Source organism: Copidosoma floridanum, unplaced genomic scaffold, assembly GCF_036245765.1.
Source record: "Copidosoma floridanum isolate Cflo_tuat_1 unplaced genomic scaffold, Cflo_Japanese_pri ptg000016l, whole genome shotgun sequence".
Lineage (NCBI taxonomy): Eukaryota > Metazoa > Arthropoda > Insecta > Hymenoptera > Encyrtidae > Copidosoma > Copidosoma floridanum.
Window position 1 is genome coordinate 14,244,342 of NW_028321893.1, and position 19,744 is coordinate 14,264,085.

Here is a 19,744-nt window from a genome sequence, read left to right on the forward strand (position 1 = left end):
GCACGTAAAACAGTAAATTAGGTTTCCCAAATACTTGTTCTCTTTTTTTTTAATTTCTTATTTTATAATGATTCTACTCTTTTTTAAATTTATCTAAGTCACTTTGAATCAGGTGTGCAAAACAGTATTTCAAACACTGAACATGTATTTCATCAGCATTATTAAACAAATTTTGATCTCCTTATACTTAAAAAAAAGTTATATAAAAATCTATACACTGCCTGCGTAACTGGACCCAAAAAAATTCAATTCTTTGAGTAGCTGTACTTTCACCTCGTAAAAAACTGTTGATCCCAGCAAGTTTGTCTTCATGTTCAAAACGCAGAGCCTGATGGATTGTTTTAATTAAAGAAGTCTCTGTGCCATTGTCAGAACGAACTAATTTTGGTAAAAAGTTGAATTTTTTAATGATTTGTAAATAATAATAAGTAAAAATTTCGGGTTTGTTATTAAAAGTAGCGAAATTTAACCACAAAATCTTTCTAGAATACCCATCGATACATCTATGGATAGCAAAACCAAAAGATTTTATTTTATCATATCCATTTGTATCCCAAATAAAGTTAGGTCCTGGTACTTTGTACATTCGTCTTTTCAGTCTATACTTCAATCTTTCTGACAGTCCATCAGAATGAAGTATACGAAGTATATCCAGTACACTATCTCTTTTAATATTAATACCGTTTTTCTTTAAACGTCGCCATAAACTTTTATAACCCAGACAAGATCCACTTCCTTTAAATTCAAAATTCACAACTGTGATTGTTTTTTCTGAATTCTCAGTAATAATTTTTCTTCGCAATCCTTAAGATTTAATTACTCTCTTTAACAGGCGCAAAAAGATGTAAATATCATGAGAAGTCTTCAGAATTTCAACTATTTCACTGTAAGTGTAACTATACTTAAAATATTTGATGACTAATCCATGTAATGAATTTTTATGGGCTTTTTTGAAGAATTTATCTGTAAATTAAAAATACATTCATACATACATATTTACATACGTAAAATGGTTCTATACACATATACAGCTGATCACACATGCGAATATTATTAAATTATATTACGTACGTGTATGCACATCGTACTAATGCTAGGATTAAAAATAATCTTGTTTCCAATAACATCCAAAGCATGTCTAATATTGTCTGAGTCTTTGTAGTTTAATCCTAGTGCAGTAAGTTTTTATCAGGAGTAGATCAACATTCCTATTTTGACACCAAAGAATATTGATACTTTCTTGCCTGAAGAACATGGTTATTTCCTTTTTGTTCATTTTAAAATGTTTCCACGTTCGAAAATTCGTTGTGCTTACATATGCAACAGCGAGCTATTTAAAGGCAGTGAAAAAAAAACAAACAAAAAATTGATGCAGTGTGTCACGGAACACTGCACGAGTGCCCCCTTGATGTGATATACTGTGTGAGACGCATGGTGACACCACCGGGCTTCCGTACTAAACACATGAAGTCAGTAAGTGTTGCCAGCCTCATAATATTTCCTTACACGGCGTTTTTCTCAGTAACCCACTGCCGCTCATCAAGTTTAGTATTCAATTACACAAGTAACTTGTTGAAAAGTGACTTACTGTTCTTGTCTTTTCTTTGTCTCTTTGTACAATTAATTTGTATCCAAACCAAATAGAAATGAATAAATTAAAAACAAGTCGAATAAAATAAAAGCGATTTAAACTATTCAACTATTTTACCCAAAGCTGCTAAGAGAAAAAAAAAATCGTCAATACGCATATTTTATAAAACTCAAAACTTTCTTTCTTTTATTTTCTATGACCAAATAAGTAGTTGGACTGTCTGCTGGTCCCACAGCCTGTAAAGGAGCATGAGACTGCAGTCCACAACCTTTAGTTTTTAAATTGGAGGCAGGGTTAAATAAGAATCATGATTATTTAACACAAGGTTTGACACGAACTAAACTATTTTTAATAAAACAAATTACACGTAATATACTTGTGATATAGAGCATGACTTTAATAATAAATGCATAGAGCATGATATTGTTAATAAAGTCATGCTCTATACCACAAGTATATTACGTGTAATTTATTTTATTGATTATGACAAAGGAGCAAGATGTTTGGATTTGATACATACTGAATACGTAGCGATACATACTGAATACGCAGTGAGTACTTAACTGTCAAGATCTATCTCTTAGAACACCTGGCTCAAGATACGCTTTTTCATTCCAATTTTAAGCCAGGGCCTCTAAAACTCAGCTCTCGAAATGGGGTTCCTCCAGATTTTTGTTATTAGCACGTTTTCCAGCTTCGCACGTCTGCTAAGGCATTTTCCCATAATTTTTTTGAACATATGTCCCCCATTTATGTTAAGGAAGGAGATCGCTGTGGGCTTATACGGTGACGTTAAACAAAAAAATTTTTTAAACTAGCAGTGTGGGGTCTACAGACTCGCGGTGGAAATTAAGTTCCATTCGTTTTTTGGTAGATTGTGACTGTGTCTAAAAAACTAAATAAAAAATTGGCAACTGTCCATGAATTGTCAAAGAAATGAATGAAGTCATCTTTTTATCTGGACACAACTATTTTTACCGTATTTCTGGGGAAACTCTGTAGGGAAATGACCAATTTTTTTTCTACTGTAAAACATAAGATTGAATCGTATTTTTTTGTCTCCGGGCAATGGACTAAACAGCTACTTTCACAGAAAGTGCAATCTGTATAATGGCGCGTGATGCGGGGAGCAGGGAGAAACTAATACGTTGTATGTCGAGTCAAGTTTTACGTGTATACTCGAGTACAACCGAACAAAAGAGCCATTATATCCTTCGGTGCTTGCTCTTTTCAAAAACGAAATCTTGCAAAAAAATAGCCTCTACCGAGATTTAAAGCCCATAAATAAATAGCAGCATTAAGAATGGCAGCACACTCACGAGCACCGCAGAAGGACCGTTACCTCACGCCCTTCACAAGGCAAAGGTCCTACGCACTTTTTGCAGAACCTAAGAATTTTCCTCATTCATCCAAGAAAACATGTTCCTTTTTTACCTGGAGAACTGCGTAAATGTATTGAGCTGTTGCAATCTATCTTTCTTCGTTGAGTAGTATTTTGTCAATTACAATTGTCAGAATCAAACGTTCTAATTTCTCTTTGCATGACATTTCATTCGACTTGCTACTTGGCAAAGTCAAAGAACAATTCTGTGAACGAATGTATCCGTGGTTGAAGAGGCATGAGGTGAATTAGAAGTCTATTACCCCGCATTTTCGCTGAGTCCGTTTTTTGGTGTCTTTTAGCAGGTATATTATCCACCTATCTCTAGTATGCTCTTGCTATCAATGTTGCCAACGTTTTTAGATTCTCAGCGTTTTCTTTGACCTGCTTTTTTTCTTCCTATCTCCTGCTCTACAAGATAATTGAGTCACCGTTCCATTGTAAAAAAATCGATGGGGATGAAACTGTCTATTACCATTATCGCAGCTGCAGAAACTATGCGATGGACACAGGCTATCTTCAAAGCTTCTGTTGTTCGAAATTTGGAAATCTGTATACCCTTTTTTTCAACGTTCTTTTCGTACTCCCATATCTCAACCACGTTCAAGATAATATACGGGGCAGTAGACATGAAAAGTCTGTGCTTTGCAGATTTCGAGCCTTTGACGCTTGACATAATTCGGCTTAGAGCCGCTACTCTTGCTACAACCTTGTTCACTGCTTGGCTGAGGTGATTTTAGAACGTGAGGTTTCTATTCAATGTCATTCCTAGACATTTCAAGGTATTCTTCATCATTATTTTTCGTCCCGGAGATTATGGTATCGATCTCCATTGTTGTTTATAGTACCATCTCTGTTTTGCTTTTTGCTACTTCGCGTCTATGATTCTCCATCCGTGGGACTGCTCTGCGCACTACATAATTTAGGCCTATCTGCATACGTTTTTTTGGACGTTTGACTGCCACGACAGCAGCATCGTCCACGTACCCAACTAAAAACATCCCTTCTGGCAAATTCTAGTGAAGCAGTCTGTTGTCTGCCACGTTTCAGAGATTGGATCCAAGTATAGATCCCTAGAATGCCCCCGCAGTGATTTCTTTCTTAATTCTGCCTTTTGCCGTTGTATTTTTGGCAAATTTTATATAATCTAGGAACTGAAACTGCCGATATGCTTGCCATATCGTTCAATTACGTAGGTGACTTTTAGTTCCTGCACTGCTCGCTCATAAGCACTATGTCCATTCTTTTTTCGCATTATACTTGCGATAGAAAGGTATCTGCGTTAACTATCCTGTTTTTTCCCTTAGAAAATTCTAGGCATTATGACTGGTTTTACTCTTTCGTTTAAGACTTGTCTAAAGACCCTGCTGTTATTTCCTTCATACACACATTCTCTGTATAGCTCACATTTGAGGTCAGCCTTGCAGTCATTTGTCTTGCATTCGTTCTTGCCACTCCTCCAGCTTAGGCTCGATCGATGTGGGCCTTTACTTTTGTGTTTTCTGTGCCCAAAGCCTAGTCATAAGTAGCAACACTGGACAATGACCTTGTGCTTCAGCTAATACTGAATCCAGCCAACTACGATTGTCATTTTCTTCAAGAGTGACAAAGCATCAGCCTCATGGTTTTAACCAGTACCATTATCTCTTAAAATTGGTTTAGCGGTAGTAAAGATACATGCAGCCCGTCAAGTTCTTCTTCTATGGTTTTAGTCACCTCTTTAATGGCTGCTGCGACTTTCTTTTTGTTTGTCAGTGCTTCTAAGTCCAGTAGTTCTAAGGTCACTCTAGGCGTTATTGATTGTACCTTTTTTGCCATTCCAACATATTGTAAAATGTCTTTTGTCAGCTTCTCTACGTCTTTAGAGCTTTAAGAAACTCTCACTTAAACATAGTTCTGTTAGTTGACAAGGATGCTAAATGCCTTCTGATGGTATTATGAGGATGGCCTCATTTCTATCCTTTACCTTCCTTCGCTTTATAAAATCATTTTCTAGCTTCTTCTTTTTTCTTAAGGTAGGTGTGCTGTCGCCCAACTCATTTCTAATAGTCTTCTGCTTTTTACAGTTTGGAAACACTTGCTTTCTTTTAATAACGGCTTATTTTCATGGGTTGCCGTCGTCATCATCATCATCATCACCGCACAGTGGGATGAAACCGGTTTTTTTTCCGAAAATAAAATATCTCCAAAACGAATGCACCAATCTTAATGGTCTTTTTTTATCTAACAGCTTATTTAACACAGAATATAGGAAAAATGGTCCGAATTCCAAACATCCCTTTCAAGAGGGTGAAAACAATCTTCAAAGTTGACAAAATACCAAAAAAATTATTTAAAATTGACATTTATTTCTGTAATTGTTATAGATATCCAGAAACTTATTAAAGAGACAATAAATGTCATACTGGAACTCAACAGGTAGTGTAAGTATGATGTAGTGTGTTAAAACAACTGTTAAAATTAATAAAATTAAAAAAAATTATTCAAAATTGACATTGTTTACTATAATTGTTATAAATCTCCAGAAATTTATTAAAGAGAAAAGAAGTGTGGTACGGGACACATAACGGATAGTGTGAGTATGTTTTAGGGGGTTAAAAAAATTCTTAGAGTTAATAAAATTTGAAATATTTCATTTAAAATTGATGATTTTAACTATAATCGTTGAAAATCTATAGAAGTTCATTAAAGTGACAAAAAGTATATTACGGTACCCGAAATGAATGGTGTAGGTATATTTTAGGAGGTAGAACAACCCTTAGAATTGATAAAATTTAAAATATTTCATTCAAAGTTGACATTTCAGAGTGAAATTCGGAATTTAATTCAGCGAATTTCGCAGTTCGAGTCGGAATTTGGACTTTAGATTTTACTAATTCCGAAACCGGCAACCCTGAGATGCACCGATCATACATATAAAATTGTGAAAGAAGAAATGCTATTATAAATCCTTTCTTTCGGTGGTATAGAATTTTTGATGTATATATATTTACGCTTTAGGATTAGTAGTTTAATAAGATGCTTTAATTGCTATTTTATTTTTAAAATGCACGTCCTAGCTAAAAAATTCATTAAATTATGTCTCATTAATTTTAATTTATATAAATCTTTTTTTTATGTGTCAAGCTCTACTAACTAGTTACAAATTTCAGAGTTTATTTTATGTATATTCTTCGAAGACACAGTATTAACTATATATTAAGTATAAAGTAGTTAGTTTAATAAGAGTATTATAGATTATACATCAATGTTAATGTGAATTGTCCGTACAACTTATGTTTTTTAGAGACCACGCATCAGTTGATAACAACGGCTTCTGTTAAAGAGTAAACTATAATGATATCGATTGCGGATAAGGCTCAATAGCACAGTGTACATCTAACATACTTGGATATCGTGTGTATGTATGCGTATATATGTTGTTAAGGGTTTGTATGATGTCTAAACACAGATCTAGCAAGTACACGTTGTTTGAAAGCGTATGTACCTAGGTAAGTACACCATCAGGTATTAGTGTTGTTGTAGTATACTTTTCCAAAGTGTATTGCCATCCTTGTGTACAAGCCGTAGTAGTATGCAGACTAAAAAGGCGTATAATGGCCTTCATATTTACAAAGCCAGAAATAAGCGTGGGATTGTCGTTTCTTACCTCCGAATCACCTTCATCCTTACATTGATTTCAAGATTCGTACATCCGCTCTGATTTGACGTAATTTCAAGTTAATTTTAATTATAAGTAAGTAAATTGTTTACTTTGTGAATGTAAGTCTGCGTGACAAAAGGCAAAACAAGGAGAGCTAGTTTTTCAGTTAAATACTAACATAGACACGTTAGAATCATTCCGATTGTGCTGATTTCTCGACAAGGTTAAAAAAAAAAGTTCTCAAATAAGTCGGCTACCAAGTGCACCCCTTGACACTTTTACGGTGTATGTATAATATACACTTATTTGTAGAGTCTCTTAATGTGAATAACATTTTCGCACAGGTATGAAATGTTTCTGAGACGAAGTCATCTGGTGATATCATTACTGTTGCTCAATTATGATTGCCTACTACTCACCACTTGCTTTAAAGTAGTCCCCAGAAACCTTCTCTTTGATCCTTAGAGTGTTTCTTTTTATATAAATACACTTTTTATCTTTATAACTGCGCCCACAGCGGGTAACATCAGAATAATCAACTCACATAAAAATGAGACAAAAATTCATTGATACAAGGACAACTTTTGAGGCTTGACCATTGCGTACAGGGAGGCATCATTGCTAAAGGCATATATAATTCCATACCGATCGTTTTTTAATTGACTAATGAGAGCACTGATAATAATTTGATTTTTAGGTCAGCAATGGATAAAACATGAGTTTTGTTAAAAAAAGACATATTTTGTTAAAAAATAGTTGAATTTATAATGTTACGAATAATTTTTTCTATCAAGACTTTTCACAACCGTATTTTTAATGTGTTTAAATTTATAGAATGCCCAGGACTCCAAGGAAAAAAAAGGGGTTTCAAGAGTACAAAGTGGTCAACCCAAAAAATTGAAAAGGCTGCACAGCACCAAAGATGGCAGAAGCCGTATTGCAGTATTTGATGCCTCTAAAACAGTTTTATATGAGCGAGCCCATGAAATTATTAAACTAGCAAAGAGTGATATCAATTTATTGAAACTATCTTTACAATTATGTAAAAAGCAGAGTAACTTGCAAGAAACAGTTAGCCTAAGTAATAGTGTTTCACAAAATTTTCTTGTCAAACATTTAAATGAATCTGCTTCAGCATTTTACCTTGAAAACGATTACAGTAAAAAAAAATATCAAAATTTACGTAAAGATACAACATCACGAAACGTTCCCATTTATCCGCCGTACGTTGAAATCCGTCAAGAGATGCTTAAATGTTTGCCTGAAGATAGCACTGTGTCTGAGAATGAAGCTGTAGTTCCTTTGCAAAGTTTACTCAACAGGACTGTTGAGCGTCTGTGTGAGATTGTTGCACTTGATTGTGAGGAATAGGATCTGGACAAATTAGTGTTATTTGTAATCAGAGGATTTGACAGCTCTGCTAACCATACTAATGCACATCAGAAGTGCAATAACCCTGAAAATGAAATATACAACAGCGAATTGTCATTGTTTGTAACAAATATATTGTTGTTAAGGCTAGACTGTGGTTCCAGTGGTACGATTCATTTTTATTTTATATTTTTTATTTAGTATATTTTAATGTTATAAGATTTAAAAAATCGTTTGTCGATGTAGCTACAAAAAATTTTTTTAAAGCAACACAAATATAAAGTGAACTGCTAATGCTAATCAAACTTTTAACACTGACTTTTAAGTATTAAAAAGTTATTGTTCATTTTTATGCTTGAAAGACGATGTTGATCAATACTTTCGCAGATAGAAATTTGTGGCTGAATCCTACACCACAAAGTGTTAGATTTTGTCAGACGCTTCGAATCATTATAGAAAAAGAGAGTGAAGAGACAATTATCAAAGAATTTCAAAGATTAAAAACGAAATTTCAAATCTTTAAACACACTCCTTTACTATATTGAACAAGAAAAAGGTCTCAGCAAAGTTTGAAGTATTTTTGACAATGTTTGATGGAAAATGCCTTAATGCGATCGTTGGAAATCCAGCAACAAGTAGATGTCCCATTTGTTTGTACTCGAGCCATCAGTTTGTAGATACAACAAATAAGTTTCTACCAAAGACCGTAGCGTCAGAGTACGGGATCGGCTTGCAGCATTGTAAGATCAAGTGTTTTGAACATTTAGTACATATAGCCTACAGAAGTACGATCACACCATCTACGTGAGATGTTAGATCCTCTAATAAAGGTTTGTATTATTGTGCAGTATATATTGTTAGAATCAGCATTTTCTGTGCATAGTACAGTTGTTAAAAAAGTAAACTATTCGGTGTGAGATTAAAAAAATTTTCTATCAAAATCCAATTTTAGTACAACTACCCACAGCATTTTCTGATAGCACACATGGAAGATTTTATAAAAAGTTTTTTTTATTAAAAAACAGAATGGTTTCCAAGGTAAAACTTTAGGTACGAATGAATTATCAGATAAATAAAAGAAACCATTTTAAACCTAAGTTTGTTGTTACAACGGTCATTATTCACTACACTAAAAGTTGCTTTTTGAATTAAAATGAGGATAAAAAAATTGTTTCATATTACTATGGCTTATAACAAATTTACATGGATTGAGTATAAGTCAAAACACCTTTTCTAAGCCAAGTCGTAGTTTTTTGTCTGAAATGAAAGAACGAGATATCCTGCCATGGTATATTATACTTAATAAATCTATTTTCTCTCTGTGCTGTCAGAAATAAAAAAGTGAAACTTCAATCATTAAAGTGTACTATGGAAATTTGTATATAGTATTCATTTTCATTCTCGTGAATTGACTAGAAAATACATAAAATTAATTACATTCCATAATTTTACTCAGCTATAATCGCAATACGATATAAAAGTATGATTTCGTTAAATTATATAGTATGGCTGGCTTAGAATCATTTCCAGTATAACTATTAAATATTCAAGTAGCATACATACGTACATAGAAAAAAAATTATAAATAATTTCGTTAATATGAATTTCTGTATTATAATAATTGCTTTTTTGTAGAAGAATTTAAAAAAAAAAGAAGGTGATTGAAGAACGAATATACAAACGCTTTGGTGTTCGTGTTGATCAAGTGAAGTAAGGTTCTGGAACCACTAATACTGGGAATTCAGCACGAACATGTTTTAATGACCCAAAGAATTTTGCAAAATCACAAGAGATAGACGAATAATTACTTGAAAACGTTACACTAATTTTATCGTTGTTTGATTCAAAAAATGAAGTGGATCTAGAGAAGTTAAATAAGCTATGCCAAGATACATACAAATTACACAATGATAAATATGAAGGGTTCGTATGAGCCCAAGTGTTCACAAGTTATTAATGCACGGCTGTGAAGTTGCAAAAAAATTACCTTTGCCATTACTTTATTTTTCTGAGGATGCCCAAGAAGATTGGCACAAAATTTATCGAAAAAATTCTATACTACAATAGCCGAAAGGCGAAGCTGCAGGATACATTTAATAGAGCACTAAGTATGAGTGACCCCAAATTATCTTTGTACTGCATAAGCGATCGTATCAAGCAGCATAAGACCAAACAATTGAGCAAAGATGCTGAAAATTACTTCAGAAATAAGTAAGTACGGCTGAAAAATACCCTTCTTCATTATCATTATGACATTAAAAAATTTATGTTCGATGACAGTTTTTGATAAGTTGCTTTAATAATTGATTTTTTTATTAATATTTATTGAACATTATATAATCGCCTACAAAAACATCGTCATTAGTGTCTGGAACAGTATTTATAATTTGAATAAACTTTATCATGCCCAAATGCAACTACATCATTATTTATATTGCTTTACAATTGATGATTGTTAGACGTACATTGTAAAAGGATTATGAAGTAAATACTGTTAATTTTTATATCACGCAATCTAACATTTACACAACATATATTTTTTACTTAATGAAAAAGGTATGAAGTTTGGTGATAAGGCAGTTTTAGCCAACAAACATTATGGTTAATCTGTCGCCAAATTCATTTAGATAAATCTTGCAATTTGCTATAAGAGACACAAGTGATTAAAGTATCAAATACGATTGAAAAAACATGCTTTAAATAGGAAAATACGAACAAAATGTGTATATTTTTGTAAATTTTTTTTGCAGATCTGTAATGAATGATAAGTTTATGAATATCGCTGAAGAAGAAAGAAAGGGTGAGGACGTTTCTGACGAAAGCGTGGACGAAGATAGTAGCTGGTTTGAGTCAGAAGTTGACTCTGTTAGCAATGATGATGAATGATCCTAAAAATATGTTTTACAATTTTTTACGAATAAATAAGATATAATACATATAACTGTGTACTTTAAAAACACGTTTCATCCCATAACTTTAAAACATAAGAAGCTAATTCTTCATTAGTATCACTTATTTGGCTAATCTATTTATTAAAAAAAATTCACACCAAAAAAGTTTGTATCATGAAAACTTTCTAATAGAATAATTTATTTTTCTGACTTCTATCAGAGTTTTAACTTTAACAACTCTTATACTGTTTAGAAAAATGAGACCTAATTTACTTTTTGGCAAATTATAAAAAAAAACCACTTGAATCTTTAATTTTCAGACCATTTTCCAGTGTAGTTGGTACGTATACAAAAATCGAAAATTGATGAATTATTAACTTTCAAGTTTTTGATATATTTAATGGCTGTTTGACGTCAACAAATTTTATAAATTTTTTATTTTTATTTTACATGTAGTTAAAGTATTTGTGAAACAGATGGTTACTTATGAATGTATCTTTTTAATTTTTTTACTTTTGATTTTTCCTGTATTAGTTAAATCTGCTGGGATGTACTGAATGAATATTCTGTGTACAAAAATATAATACCTACTTTTTTCGAAGAAAATAGTAATTCCTTGAGATTAAAACAATACACTTAAATATAGATTCAAAATTCAGGCCTTTTAAAACCTTCAATGGTTATTATCTTCCCTCATGTCTTTGTTTTATTATAAATTCTGCATATTATGTAATAATATAGATATATGGCTTAGACCAACAAATTAATTTTTGCTCCCGATTCTTCAGAATCATAGAAACAATATTTAAATGAGAAAAAAGTGTTCTCACTTTTATCAATGTGAGAGATTGTTTGTACCCCGTCATCATATTTTAAATACTCTAAACGTAATTTAAAAATATTTACGTTGACTCCACATGGATAACCAAACGAAATTTTTCGAATTTTATTTTTGATATTTGTCAATGAAAGCTATACTTAAAAATAGCAAATTATTATTCTAATTTCATATTTAAATATTTTTAAAGGACTGTTTCTACCCTCTTACGTCATTTTTTCTCCAAACGAGTGTACATGATTCAAACAAACATACGCTTAGTTCACTTAGTTATAAAATTAATTTTTCATACAATTTTAGCACGTTCAAGAATAGTTGTAACCCCTTACACCATACTTACATTATGCATTGTGTGTACTCTGACGCATTTCCATTCTTTTTACAAAATTTCAATAGATTTTTAACAATTACAGTAAAAAAACGTAAATTTAAAACGTATTTTTAAATCCCTTTTTAAAATAAATGTTTAACTTACCTGAGTCCATTCTTTTTGTAATTCTTGCAGCATACTTGGTGTTAACAATCCTTGGGAAAGTAATTTCTCAGTAAGCTTACCCTTATGGGCAATCTGAGTATTGTTACCTAACAATTATATTATGTTTTAAATTTTTAGTAAAATAATAGTATTACTTAAATAAAATTAAAAAAGGTTTCTTAAATAAACTGTTACATATAACTATTTTACCTCGTGAGTATTTATTATTTTGAGTATAAATTTCCAAATCGCTTTCATTGATGGCAGCCAATGCTGAGCTGCTCATACCTGTTTTGAATAACAAGAAAGTTGGTATTTAGAAATAAAATTTAATTAAGGTTCTAACTACATTTTAACATACCAGGTTCCGATGTCTTTAAAAGTTTCATAAGGTAATATATGCTTTCTTGGATGAGTGCGTCCAGTTCAACTTGCATTTCTTGAACTAACTTCGTATCAGGAAATAAGTCAGGAAACCGGTAACTGAAACGTAGTTTACAAAAATAAATAGAACTCCTCAAAATTCTTCATTATTATTATGCAGCAAATTTTATGTTTATATTAAAATCAATAAAGTAAGCCGGAAATAAAAATTCATTGAGTTGTAAGACAACTATGACAAAGTAAATATTTTAATGCTTTATAACTTCGATTGACTCAAGTCAAATAGTTACATTATATATTTATATGAATATGTGTACTTAATTTTTAAATTTTTAATAGAAAAATAAATAGTTTGGGATGTTAACAACTAATTTTTTATATTCTACATTCTTAGTAAATGTAAAAATAGTTTAGGTACTTAAGGTTAGGATAACATAAGAAGTTCCTATTTCTTGCTGTGCAAAAACCTTGACAGCGAGTGAGACACAGCTAGCCATATGTTATTAGCTTATTGTTTTAAATGACGTACACTTTAAAAACTGAGATAAAGTTATAACATAATTAGGATAATGTGAGCTTGGTACAAAAAAGAGAAAAAGTAATAAAAAAAAATATTATGGTTAAAACTACACTTCTTAACTAAACTACTAATGTTCATACGTGATATCCGCGAAGCAGTACAACGATACCGCAGTACGGAGTCATGTATAAAACTTATTTATAACTTACGAAAGAAAGTTATTATGATAATACAAAACAAATCAAATACATCATAAAATTCCTCAAAATTAGGACATTCAGATATTAAAATTTTTTATGATTATACGTGAATAGCTCATTACATATTTTAAAAATTTACATTTTAATGGGGTGGGTAACATACCCTGACCAGCCCCTAACAATCACCACGAGACCCACAGCTACTCGCTAACTTTCTGTAGGCCACCAACGAAATGAAATAAAATTTAAATTTTTTTCTGTACTTCATAATTTTTTTCCAGTCCTGAAAAAGGTTCTACAACCCTTTTCCACAACCTTCCTACAGACTTGTACATACCTCCAAACTCCCTTACTGTTATCATGGATCCCCACATCTTCCCCACAGGCTCTCTTAATACTTTAATTATTTGAATAGAACTTTTTAAATATTATTACAGTATCTACAACGACTTTTACAAATTATTAATATGGTAAATACTTAAACGAGAGAGAGAATAGGACTAGTCACTGTAAGTACTAAAGATACGCTACTTGATGAAAAATTTGCTTCCTCACCAAACACTTAAAAACATACACTTTTCTTAAACTTCTTAAAATGTTATAAATTTTATTGTCTATTTTTTAATTTTTAAGGATGACTTTGAATGATTTCAATCTACAAGACGTTTATTGATATTTAATTTTAAGGTGTAAGAATCTGACTACAGATTGATGGTTTCATACTTTTACTTAATGATTTTATGGTTTCATCGATGATGATAATCGTATTACCAATTTTTGAAACAGGAGTTATTTGATATACGTTTTCTATAAAAACATTTACTTGACTTTCCAAAATAATCATTGTCTAACATAAGTCTGGCACTGTTTTTTCTAGTATTTGTAATACTTTCTTAGAAGTTATGGAGGGTATCCCCTAAGTAATTAGATCTAATTACTTTAATTTTTTAAGAATTGTATTCTAAAATTACGTTTTTAATACATTTAGAATCTGGAAGTAAAGGACATGTCTTTGACTAGTTATTTATTTGGGAAGCAACATGAGTACGATGCGAGTCCACACCATTTATAAAAATTATATTTTTTTTTAATAAGCCAATGATTAACAGAATAAAGTTTTATGCAATTTTTCTGAATCATCTTTGAAATATTTTTGTGTTAACGTTTTACATTTCTAATATTTGTTTAACCATTATTTAACCAAATGAATATCTTAAATAAATTTTAACAGAATAAAGTTTTTTGGTCACAATTTTGCTGTAAAACCAAAAGTTGAAGTACAAAACCTATGGAAATTTTCTCGAATATCTTGTAAGTTATAATACCATACGTTTTTTAACTTTTTAATAATCGCACTTTTTTTCATTTCGTATCAGTTTAAAAAACAAGTACTTGTAATTTTTAAGACAAGCAATCTTTAACAAATTTTTTTTTCACAAATTTTAATTTTGTTATTAAGAGTATGAAAAGTTTTAAATGATCAATGTTTTAAAAACTTTATTTCACATAAGTTCTTTAAACGAATTTGTTCTATGGCTCTGTTATGTTGGTTACGTATCAGGATAATACCGACCCCTGACCCGACCGTATTAACCGACCGTGTGTTTACACATGTAAACAAAAGTTAATTAGCTGATTACATTTTGGCACGTTTTGAGCGCCTTGAAGTCCTTTTTGAATCTTATACCATTGATCAGCTAATTATCTTTTGTTTGCATATGCAAACACTCGGGTGGTTAGCTTAATCGGGATCAAAGTAGGTACTAACCGAGTACCTAACCAGCATATCATTTTCACTGTGTGAATTGTCATTTGTCAATGTCATTTCAGAATGTGTATAAATGTTGAAAATTTAATAACTGCGTGACATTCACATTTTATTTACAAAAGCTTAGCCTAAAGTACAACAATCACATGATTTAAATCAAAGATTTATTTATTTATTGTATTCAGAAAACAAATTAATTTCCCGATAAAATAACATTTACGTACTTTAATACATTTTCGTATGATGCACATTAAAACAAATTAGAACAGGTAGAAAGGTTTAACTTATAAAAACACGTTTATTTCTCAACAATTCCTTCACATAAAGGTGCCATGTTAAACAAGGTCACTGTGGGTGATTCCCATAAATTTAATAAATTTTTACAGCTATAACAACAGTTAGTGCTTACTACGATTCCTTGTTGATCATGCATGAGCAAAAAACTTGGAATAAACTAGGTAACTGCAAAAATTGACCATCTTATCACTTCTCTAATGAAATCAATCTACGGATTGAATTTTTAATACTCTCTTTTTATTTTTTAGCTAAACAACCTTAGACTTTCAAGATTTTGTAAAAAGGTAGTCTTTGTCTAATGCAAAGCCAATTTTGATTTGTAAATAAGTTTCTAATTATTTGTCTAAGCATTTATTTTCTATCATTTGAGCATATTTTATTAAGAATTTACTGATAGAAGAACACTAGGTTGTTGAACCATGACTACTTATTAAGTAAAACTTTTATAAATTAATATTTTGCCATTCCATAGATGGCCTCTTCAAGATAACAAACATCATGTTGGTGCTAGGATAGCACGTCGATCAGGCAGTTAATTTATTTCCTATAGTTTATACATTATAACTGAATTATGAAATACAGAATAGTTTCAAAATATTTTTGTTAAAAATTGTATAAGAACAACAGTGCAAAAATCTTTTTAAAACATAGTCATCAACACACCATGAGCAAATCGATTGAAACTCTTGTGTGTTATTTATAACAACGTTTCAAGCAGAACAATATAAAAGAACATGACAAGTTGATCAATAGTAAAAAAGCGAAGAAACTATGTATAGGTATTCTGAATAAATTTTAGTTGCATAATAGCTAATGTAAAGATTTTTATGTAGGCAATTGGGGGTTGGTGCGTTTAGCAGGCATGGGATGGAGCCTTAGTAATGCATATATATATTTATACGAGTGGGGCTTCACCTCTTTAAGTGCTTTGCATACCAACCCCCACAATTCTTTGTTATTATATGCTTTTTCAGGTAATAAAAAAATGTTTACATATAAAATGTATTTGTGTAATATAAGACATTTCTTGCTTGGAAAAAAATATCGAGTTTGGCTTAATGATCGAGGGAATGAGCTATAATTACAGAAATAGTAATAAGAAGTTAATGTACATGCATAAACTGTTGTTTTGTCTATGAGTTTATTGGATAATATAGCCTACGAAGCTATGAAGGTCTAAATTACTACCACTTTGATGTAGTTAACAAGTAAAAAGTGAGGTTGCATCATAAAACTAAGTATTCGTGTAACCTCTTGCCAATAATAATAAGGAAATGTTATTATTACACTATCATATGAAAAACTCGCAGCCTTGATTACATACATTGCATAAATGTTATGGATGTATCGTAATATTTTTTGATGTACATATTTACTACTTTGAAGAAAACTTATCAATTTTCATAAATATGCACACAACTTTATGTAGAAACAGTTTAAGTAAGTAAACATCCAACTCAAACACAGTCAGGTATGAGGACTTGATAATAGAAATATTTACAGTCTTGGGGTTCGATAATAGAGCCAAATAAAAAAATTTTCATTCAATCTGTAAAAAAAACCATCATTGATTTTTCAATTGAAAAAAATGTACACTTACAGAAAATAGGGAACTATTAATATTGATTCAAATCATAATAAAAAATTCGTTATAATTTATACTTATATTTCATGAGATGCCTGAAAGTTTTGTTTGGACTGTCAATAATAATAGGGCCATCTATTCCTCTATACAATAATTAGGAACTGTTTGCATGTATCTTCCACTTTCATAGCTTCTCCAAGTCCTGACATAACTTCTATGATAGTATAAAAAGCATTTTTCAATCCCATTCTCCTCCCACATTTAGTGATATATGGAAAATTTTCTCCTCCTCGACAAGTTTCCAACAGGTAGCCAATTGTTTTTTAACAAACCTACTGCTTTAAGCTTTATATACATGTTTTTAATTTTTTAACAATTAAAAGAAAAGACTATTTTAACTTTATATTACTCTAAGTCAAACACAAATAATTATAAGACTTTCTCATAAACATGTATAGATGTGACAGCACAACAAATATTATATAAATCACTTGGCAGGTTTTGTAAGTTTACCTTTCTCATAGAGTGATATCTCCGTGAATTGTATTCGTGTATAATCAAGTGCCATTTAGATGTATGTATAGAAGCATCCAAGCCAAATGGAACACGCTGCATGCGCAGCACCCTTTTTTGCATCGAATGGAAAATAGTTAGAAAAAAAGGTAAAGATATAAATCGATAGATTTTGAACTGCTCTTTCAGATACTACAGTCAGTTTTTACGTTAAAAATTTTTTTTTTTTACTTGAATCGATTTTTAAGTTTAGGCTGTTTTTTTTAAAGGACCTACTTTTTTTTTAACTTGCACTAAATAAAAGCTTAACTCTTCTATTACAGACATACAAATTTTTTAGTAAGAACCTAAAAAGTTTCACAAATGGCATGCACTTGAAGATAGTGAAGTATAGTCTAGCGCTGGCGCATACGTATCTCGGTGAGTGCCAGGTAAGATACTGTATCACAACTCGTTCATAATCCAAGATAAGTAGCTAAAAAAATAAATAAAAAATGCACGAATTGACAGATTTTAATGAGTTCTTTTTTATTCCACAGGAAATTTCTGATTAAAAGTTAGATTTAGTAATAAAAAATGAGCAAATCTTTCAAGAAGTTGATGTAGCCGCAAACAGATGTCTTTTTCAAACATATTCATAAATAATTACTTGTGTTCTAACTAAGACTTTTAAAAAAAATTTTTTTTAAACATTTTTTTATCTTTTTTATTTGAGTAATGTCTTTTGATTTTGATGATCTTTTCAACGTTTTCTTTACATCTATAAATAAATGAGACGATATAACTGCGAAAAATTCTTTCAACATTAAATGAGTGGTATCTACACGCTTTATACAATGATACGATAATGTATCTGGAACGATAATTGCTGATTTGAATCGTTTTTTTTAGATCTTCTTTTACGGCAAAGTAATCTTCTTTAGTAGTGTAGATACATACTATATTTTTAACGTAAACTTATGCCCAATCAAAAAAATTCTTAGGCGTCAAGATATTTTTTACAGTAGTTCTCAAACTCGCACGACATGCATTAGCTTTAACTGATGCGCCAATGCCATCACATGCAGTTTTACCATGAGCTGTGGCATAATAGTGCCACGCCACTCTATAAAATAATCAAAATGGCTAAGCGTAATTTGAAAATTGTATTTTCTTTTAAAATGCTATGCCATGCCATCACTAAAATACACTTTTTTTTAACAGAGCTAAATTTCTTGTTTTTCAATACCAATAATTTTTTTCTGTACACAATTTCTGTACACATATCATAATAAAAAGACTGAGCTGCGTTTTAAACGACAAAAGCATGATTTTTATAAAAATCCATCGATTCTAAGAACTCACCACTAGGTAATGAATTTTTTAAATGATCTAAGTGTAAAAATTGTTGCTTTGCAATGAATGAGTAAGTTTTGAGTTCAGTTAAAGAAGATAACAAATTTTTAATAAACTATCCTGCAAGGGGGCACTCCTATCACCTAAAATTTATAATATACGCTTTACATTTATATTTATATTCTTTTATTTATTATATTTTCTTGTAATAAAAAATTCGTCTAATAGACAATGCAAGGGTACACATTTTTTTTTCATATATACATATCTTTCATTTTATAAAAAATTCCTATTTGAAACACGTAAATTCAAATTTGAACACCGCGCGCGGGGAATGTGCGTCTAGTACGTTTAGAAAACGCTAGAGCGCGTTCACCGAAAAAAGGGAAAACCTGCTACTAAAAAGGAAACAACGCAGGCATAAAAGGTGCTGGCACGCAATGTAAAGGATTCCTCTTCCAGCGAACCTGGGACGCGGAGATCCGCGGTCACCTAGACCTGGAATTCTCTCGTGCACCGGTACATTACCGCGACGAGCACAAGGTGAGAGAAGGAGACCAAGTACGAAGGCCAAAAGCTGAAAAGTAAGTTTGCACACCACCTATAGGTAACCCTTTCACTAACCGAATCCTATTAAAATTAAATGAAAAAGTAGACTTATTGTGTACTGTCAGTTCCTACTTAGACTTTCGGTGCTCGACCGCTTTAAGCGTGGAGACGATGCATCCCCAAGTAGTCAAGGCACTAGGGTTAGCGATCACGTTCTTAGGTGAAGTTCCTGAGTCGACGACTTGAGCAGTGCTCAAGACACCCAAGGGTCCTGAGAACGACCTCACCCTACGTGACTTGGTAGGATAGGTAATTACCTAGAATTAACCTTCCGTGGTTGTACTCAAAATTCGGTCTAGTCTAACCTAATGTGTTTAAGCAGACATATTAAGGAGGGAAAATT

General features: G+C 31.5%; 1 protein-coding gene across 1 annotated transcript in view; it reads right to left on the reverse strand.

The window, feature by feature from the left end:
- The window catches only part of Suv3 (Suv3 RNA helicase), a 348,081-nt gene that overhangs the window by 48,128 nt on the left and 280,209 nt on the right, over positions 1-19,744 (reverse strand). The window contains exons 11-13 of the mRNA XM_089592298.1: positions 12,552-12,673; positions 12,401-12,478; positions 12,191-12,297 (exon numbers count right to left, since the gene is read on the reverse strand). Of these exons, the coding sequence (XP_089448424.1) occupies positions 12,191-12,297; positions 12,401-12,478; positions 12,552-12,673 (307 nt within the window). The remainder of the gene's footprint in view (positions 1-12,190; positions 12,298-12,400; positions 12,479-12,551; positions 12,674-19,744) is intronic.